Source organism: Lolium rigidum, chromosome 6 (assembly GCF_022539505.1).
Source record: "Lolium rigidum isolate FL_2022 chromosome 6, APGP_CSIRO_Lrig_0.1, whole genome shotgun sequence".
NCBI lineage: Eukaryota > Viridiplantae > Streptophyta > Magnoliopsida > Poales > Poaceae > Lolium > Lolium rigidum.
The window spans coordinates 87,502,506-87,510,045 of NC_061513.1; the positions used below are offsets into that span (position 1 = coordinate 87,502,506).

The following is a 7,540-nucleotide window of genomic DNA, read 5'->3' on the forward strand; positions in this document are numbered from 1 at the left end:
TGCCACAAGAGCAGTTAACTGGTACCTGATCCGTTAGATGAACCAGCCCCAACTAACATTATCCCTGTACAACATACGATTACTTTATAAAGGTTATTTATTGATTCGAAGAAATCATATGGTAATTGTAAAGATGGAGATTTTCCCTGATTCTTCGATTCAAGAAAAATCTCGGGGGCTACTGACATAGGCATCCCCAATGGGCCTGCCGAAGAAGGTACCCGGAGTTTACTGAAGGCCCACGATCCGAAGTTTATGAAGCCCGGAAGCCCAGATATGAAATAGTTTGGAAACATAGAGTTGTATTAGGATTAATGACTTGTAACTATTACGGGACGAACTCAAATAGTCTCCCGGACTTTGTTACTTGTACATCACGAAACCCTCGGCTCCGCCTCCTATATAAAGGGGAGTCGAGGGACAAAGAGAGGATCGAATCATTGTCAACACAACCCTAGTTTTCATAGCAGTCGAGTACTTTTCCGGCTGAAACCTTCAAGATCTACTTGCCCTCTACTTCCAACAAAACCCTAGTCTACAACTTGTAGGCATTGACAAGTTAATACCTTGTCACTGCCCGCTCCTTCCACTTTGGCAGCGGTGGCAGGGCGCGACGGGGAAGGGGGAGGAGGGCGGGCACTAGCGGCCCTCCCACTCGCTGGTCTCCATCTTCTTGGCATCGGCGTCGAGCGGCTCAAGGAGGGACGGGTCGGCGGCGTCGATGGAGCGGCGGCCGGCGCAGTCGATGGTGATGCAGATCAGCGGGACGGCGCGCCGCGCCGATACGGAGAGGCGGCGGTCGTTCTGCCCGCCAACCTTCTTGCCGTTGGCATTACCCTCCTACGCACGCGTAGGAGCGGGCGGCAACTACAAGAAGGTCAACGGGCAGCACGACCGCCGCATCTCCGACGGTATGTTTATAGGTTCCACTTCTATTTAAAGATGTTGCTATTGCGTTTATAAATAGTATACCAATTCAAATAAGCAAATTTTACGTTGAGTGATGCGATCAAATTTTGATAGGAATCCTTTAAAAATTTAAAAAAAACTGACTTACATAATACAAATATAGGGGAGGGGGCATCTGCCCCCCCCCTCCCCCAAACTACCTATGGTTCAAGTTAAATAATAACGTATGCCTATGATTTTGCCCTATCAAACTTTCAGAACGTCCCCTGCCACCGGCAGCACCGGTTACTACGAGCCCTGATCCTAGTGACCTTTCGGTTTTGTCCTCTACCGCCATTCCGACTCACTGCTTCACCTCCAGTTCAGAACCAATCTAAGCCTATCGATCTGCCACCCCACCGCCACGAGGCTTTGCCCGTAGAGCCGTCTTGCCTAATGGCAGTTTACGAGCTTGACCCGACTCTGTGGTTGCCCCTCGGCCATGAGATCATCGACGGTGGCCCTACTCGTTCTTCACCCCTACGGTTGTGCCGCCACGTCACAATGACAACTATTGCATCACTTACGCCTGCCCAGCCATAGTGGAATGGTTTCTGGCGCAACCAGGTCAACAATTTTATCCAGCGAAATCCTGGGCTGGATGTGATGCATGTTCAGCCATGGTTGTTTGGCATTGGTATGTTCGAGATGCGGAGCTCTACTGCTAGGCAGGTCCTTACTCGGCACCCACCGTATCATATGACCATGGTGAGTACCAGAGAGGAGTTCATAGGATGGGTTGGCTGATGCTCCTAGGCGTCCATCTAGATTTCCGGAATGATTTTGATACATCAAATGTTGTGGCCTCTTTTGGCAAATATCATGACTGGCACCGTGACAATCTACTGAAGGTAACCCCCATCCATTGCTAGGTAATCTGCAAGAGATACTGCACAACTTTATTTTGCCCCACTACCCTGAGCTTAGCTGGAACTAGAATGATGTTCCTGTGGATCATGGTAATGATGCTGATGTTGGTGTCCAACATAACCTGGACAATGATGCCAATGTTCAGTTTGAGCCGGCTGAGGAGGAACTAGTTGATGACTCTATCACTCATAACCCCTCTGCCAACTCTGATTCTTCTTCGGTTCAGCTGGTTAATCTTATGGATGATAACATGGATGGGGAGGTGCAACAATCTGAGGTCCAAGCAATGGAGCAAAATCAGGTGCAGCTCCAGTATGCACAGAATATGGTTAGAGACATTGTGCTGTATGTGTCTCCAGCTCCGTCTGCATATCTTAGCTCCTCATTGGAGCCTCTGTTCCCTAGACCTGTCTTTGGCCCTGAGCTTCCTCCTGACATGATATGGGAAAGAATTTTTCAGTCAATGTTGCCCAAGTTGATGACTGCTAATGTGCCAGTTGCATTAAGGACCAGCCCTTTTGCCGCGGTTATGCTCACTAAACGGTTCTGGGTAGAAGATTTCGAGCTCTGAATCTGCGATCATGTCCTCACTTCCGTGTAGGTTAATTGCGACCGCCACAATTATTCAGAAGATTGAGGGCACACCGGCACAACATACTCCAGCCTCAACCCACCCGGGCCAGAGAGGCCACGCGTATGCTATGACCAGAGGACATCTATTTTGGCTGAATAAATGTCGCAAATTCTATTGCGAAAATCAACAATTCTAGGATCCGGCAACAAAACATTGGAAATTGGAAAACAGTGTAATGTTGTACTTGTACCTCATCAGTCACACAACCTATCATTGCTTCTCTGCTACATCTTCTACAACACAGAGCAAATCATGTACCCGGATAGGTCGATATCCCCTGACTAGCATGACATGAAACATGGCCTAAATAGTAAATACAACTGCACATCGATTTATGACGTAACATTCAGAAGAAGTACAACTCTACGTATCTACTAGGATCCGGAGACAGCACCGCACAAACTGAAATTTTGGTAAAACTATACATCACCATTCACATGACCTATGGCTGCTTCTCTGCTGGATCTTCGACGACAGAGAGCAAATACTGCGCTTCACCTTCACCTCTATCAAAAACATTCGGAAGAGCGGCAGCAGCAGAGGGAGGTGAGGATTCTTCAGAGGAGCACAGAACGCTGCAGCTCGGCAGTAATGTACATGGATAGCGAGAATATCTTCAGGCTTCAGCTGAGGACATCGACGGGCCAGAACCTGCGCCACGTGGAAATCTCGTCTTTGGTCTGGAGCTTCCTGATGCCTCCGTAGAAGCCATCCGCCTCGTCCCCTTTCTCCCTGTGGTCTTTCCTGCTCACCGTGGTCTGCCTCCACCTCGACCCAGCCGCGTAGTGCTTGAACTCCAGCATGATCGTATCTGACAGAACCAGCACACGAATGTTATTCAGATGGGCATATACAGAAATGACAGAAATGAAACATGCTATGGATATGGATAAGGATGGCGCGAGATGCTAGATATATGAACAGACAGCGGATATGATGAACGCCACATGATCCATGAAAGAGGAATCACACTGTAGCCACGACTCCTTTTTTTTTTTTTTGCAAGTTGAACTATGGGACAAGGAATCTTTGTTGTCTCCAATATGTTCCCGAATATGTTTAACGTGTTATTCTCGAAAAATATGTTTAACGTGTTTCTTTGTAGGGTGTGTCTAATTCTCACAAATCTCAAATCTTAGTTGTGACATGACTCACTCATGTTGCAACCTATTACTAGCACGAATCACTAAGTATATCAGTTCGGATTATTTTTCTTAGTTGCATTATCACTTGAAACTCAAGAAGTCTCAGTTGCAACCTTGCAACTAAATTTCATATATATGCACAAATGGCTATGCAATTGGACGGTGTATGACTTGACCAAGAACTAACTCAGTTAGCAAATCCGTTATTTGTATATTTGTTTCTTCTGGAAATCCACCTTGGCACCCAGATGTATATGCACCCACCAATTGTCTGAAGGTACATTTCAAAATGTAAAACACAAATGTGAAAATAAATTTCGCGTATACATCTAGACATCTAGGTTCGTACACGAAGTTTCACGGTAAAAGAACATCTTTTGTGGCTTTCATAAAAAAAAATCAATTTTCGATGCTTTAGATCTGGACATCTTAGGTTCGTAGAAGAAGTTTCACGGTAAAAGATCTTTTGTGGCTTTCATAAAAAAAACTAAATTTTAGGTGCTCAAATATGACTATTCGCGAAGATGTTTTTAATCTATTTTATACAAGACACAAAAAGGTTATTTTTTCACAAAACTTTGTGTCTTTTTTTCAGATTCTTTTGACATTTTCAAATTTATATTTTATCCATAATAGGTTTATTTACACCTAGAGTCAAAACACCACTTCAATTTTTTTTGTACTATCTGTGTACAAATTGAAACATAAGACGAAAAAACAAGATGACAGAGAAAAGTGGGTCGTTACCATCTTCATGGCAGCGGCAGAGATGCTCGTTCGGATTGCACGACTCCAGGTGACCCACGACACCATACCACCAGCCTGTAATAATCCGGCACAAATCATCTGTTACCAAGTGCCACACTAACTGAATTTTGCATCGTCGTCTACCTATCTATTTCTACCAGAGCAAGCTGATTCTGCAAGCGCGCGATGCGTACATACCGTAGGGGAAATCCTTGTTCTTCCTCCACTGGATCTCGAAGTGATCGCCGGGGTGCAAGCTATCCAAGCAGCCCGAGACATGGAGGTCCTGCGCCGGCGTGCTCACCGGCGCCGCGCGGACCCTGCTCCACTGCACGCCGTCCTCCTCCTTGGCCGGTTTCCGGCCGTGCGGCGGGTACCTATCAGAATTCAGAGGAACCCCATCAGCAAATTTAATTCGATTTAAGCCGACCACGACCTTAGCAAATCAATCATGGAGTATCCCGATCAATGCACGTCTGAATCGAACAGGTCGATTGAGCGAGTGAGTACCTGGCGGTGAATGTGTCTGTTCGCCGGTCGTAGCGGAGGTGGGCGTCGTAGCACGACAGCAGGAAGCCGACATGCCCGTCCTGCTAAAGAGATCCTCCACGCATTAGAAAAAATGTTTTTGGAGGGGGAAACAACGACAGCAAAGCGAGCTGTGTTAGCTCCCTTTACCTAATCTAATCTAATCTAATGGTGGCTGTAATTGAAAGGATCGAACTTTAGTTTTACAACTGAGCTAAAGTAGCAAGATTATACTACACTGAAGAAAATACAGTTATTAGGACAGCGGTTACCTCGCGGTTGTACACCTGGGCGGGGAACCAGAACTCGCCGCACTCGAGCGCGCGGTACCACGCGGCGACCGTGTCGGCCGGCGGCGCCGGTGCTGGGTGGACGGCGGGGGCGGCGGGCGTTTCTGCTTTGACCCAGCTGCAGCCGATCCAGGAGAAGGGCCACGCGCACGCCAGCGAGTCGGCCCAGCTCCTCCGCCTGTTCGGGCGCGGGCGGGCGGCCGCCGCCGCTCTGGCGGCCAGCTCCGCCTCCCACTCCTCGCGCGCGGCGGCGCCGAGCACGCGGCCCCACTTGGCCCGGACGTGGCGCGCCCAGAGGCTGTCCATGGAGCAGCGGTCCCTGAGCCCCGCGCAGACGCAGGCCATGGCGGCGAGCGACGCCGGGGCCAGCTCCTCGAGCACGCGGTCCAGCGCGAGCTCCGGCAGGTCGAGCAGCGGGAGCGCGTCGTCGTCCAAGGCCAATGCGGGCGGCGCCTGCTTCGCCTTGGCCGGCGGCGGCGGCATTCTCCTGGCGCCCCGGTCCTTCCTGCCCGGCGCGGCGGCGGCGGCGGCAGAGTGGCAGAGCAGCTCCCGCACCAGCAGCAGCGCGACGAGGCCGAGCTCCCGCGCGAGCTTCCAGGGCTTGTAGGAGGCGGGCGCGACGAGGAGCAGCGTGAAGGCCGGGAGCGTGGATATAAGGAGCAGGGGAAGCATCTCTCTCCCTCAGGAGGAAAAGCTAGGTGCTTGCGGTGGTGGTGGTGGTGGTGGTGGTGGTGCGACGACAGCGGCAGCACACCGAAATCCAATCAGACGCCGAGCAGGACCAGCGGAGAAGATAGGGAGGCGCGGCCCCCACGCGGCCCAGGAAAGCGGGGACAGCGCCGACGAGGTGGCGCCGGCAAGCTTTGCGGCCGAATGATTCTGCCCCCTCGCCTCGCCTCTCGGCTTCTTGCCTCTGCTTTTGAGGAGTCAGCTCAGCTCAGCTAGCCCCACTGGAAAGCCACACACAGTAGCACCACTACACTATGCGAGCACGGTGGTGATCAGCATCAACGACCTTGGCTTTGGCCGTGCGCTGCTTTACAGGAACTGCTTCTGCTGTATGTTGGCCTCTGTTTTACTTCTACTCCGTTGCAGAGGATTCAGTTGGTGGAGTATAGATTCGCAGTAGGTGGAGGGGAAGTGAAATTGGTTGGATCAAGGTGGTGATGGATCTTCTCTGTTTTTGTAGGTTGAGGGAAGGAGGAGGTGGCAGTTGGTGAACGGTGAGTCAAGACAACTACTTATTGCTACCCCCCAACACCACCCTGCCAAACCATATAAGTATCTCAAAGAAAAAAAACTCATTTTAGGGCACATAATGCCAAAAACCCCAAATGCCCCAAATTTTCGGAGCATGGACCAAAATTTTAACTTTTCTGCACTCTACCATGTAAACTGGCCGCACCGGACCAGCCAACCGTCTCTTTTGGACTTTTCCTTTAACTCGTGATCACCCGCAGTCTCCTACTGACATTGTCGCGTTGTTCAACTGCCAAGTCCGAGTGCCCGCCGCCTCAAACTCCCACCGCCACCGTTCCATGCGTTGTTCGACCACCGAATCCGGCTGCCTCGCCCTCGTAGTGTTACCCCCTCCCCCCCCCCCCCCCCACACACACACACACACACACAACATCATGGCCAATTTGCACTGGTCGCCGTTGGTTCGCACCATCGCGCAAAAAGCTGCATTGGCTTCTGCGGCATGTGGATGCGGTAGTCCGGGCGCTACGCAACGAACGTAATCTCCGTCATTCAACGGTGGTGGCTCGAGACCTTTGCGTCGTTGAAGCTCACCACGTGCGCGCATGGAGGTTTTCCATACCGCGCTCCAACCTGAGTTTTCCCAATGTCAGATGGTGACCCGCGAATAGGAGCGGGAGAACCGTGAGCACCCGCATCTCGTGAGTTTTATGTTGTGAGGGACGCGAAAAAGAAGCAACATTCGGAAGTCAGTGGTTGGATCCTCCACAGCCAACATTTTCTCGATGGGCGATGACTTCTAGGATGAGCTTGGCGCTTCTCCTATGGTGACTGTGACTTCTAAGATGGTCTCGTGTGTGGTGTGTCGAAGTCGAGGTCAAAATTTAGTGTCGGAGTCAAGGTGTATTGAGTGTCGTACTCGAGTGAGAGTAGTGTGAGAGTCAAAGTCTATCTAATGTCGAAAGGTGCATGTATGAAAGTGTCGAAATGATAATTTATCGAAACCATGTGTCGAAATCAAATTAATGTTTGAAACATGTCAAAGTTCTGAAGTTTTAAGAGTTTGAACGTGTTCCGCCGCCCTATTTTACATCACCTGGAAAAAATCATCCGGAACGTGTGCCCTAAAAAAAAAAAAAAAAAAAAGAGGTGCGTTAAATTGCTTTTAGGTGCCCTAT

General features: G+C 50.1%; 1 protein-coding gene across 1 annotated transcript; it reads right to left on the reverse strand.

Moving 5' to 3' along the window:
* Window positions 1-2,612: 2,612 nt before the first annotated feature.
* Window positions 2,613-6,257, reverse strand: LOC124661211 (F-box protein At2g41170-like). The gene is made up of 5 exons (XM_047199071.1): window positions 5,145-6,257; window positions 4,855-4,934; window positions 4,543-4,721; window positions 4,345-4,419; window positions 2,613-3,263 (listed from the first exon to the last, which is right to left on the reverse strand). The coding sequence occupies exons 1-5, from the start codon at window positions 5,832-5,834 to the stop codon at window positions 3,076-3,078; spliced, it is 1,212 nt and encodes a 403-aa protein (XP_047055027.1). The 5' UTR covers window positions 5,835-6,257; the 3' UTR covers window positions 2,613-3,075.
* Window positions 6,258-7,540: the final 1,283 nt, after the last annotated feature.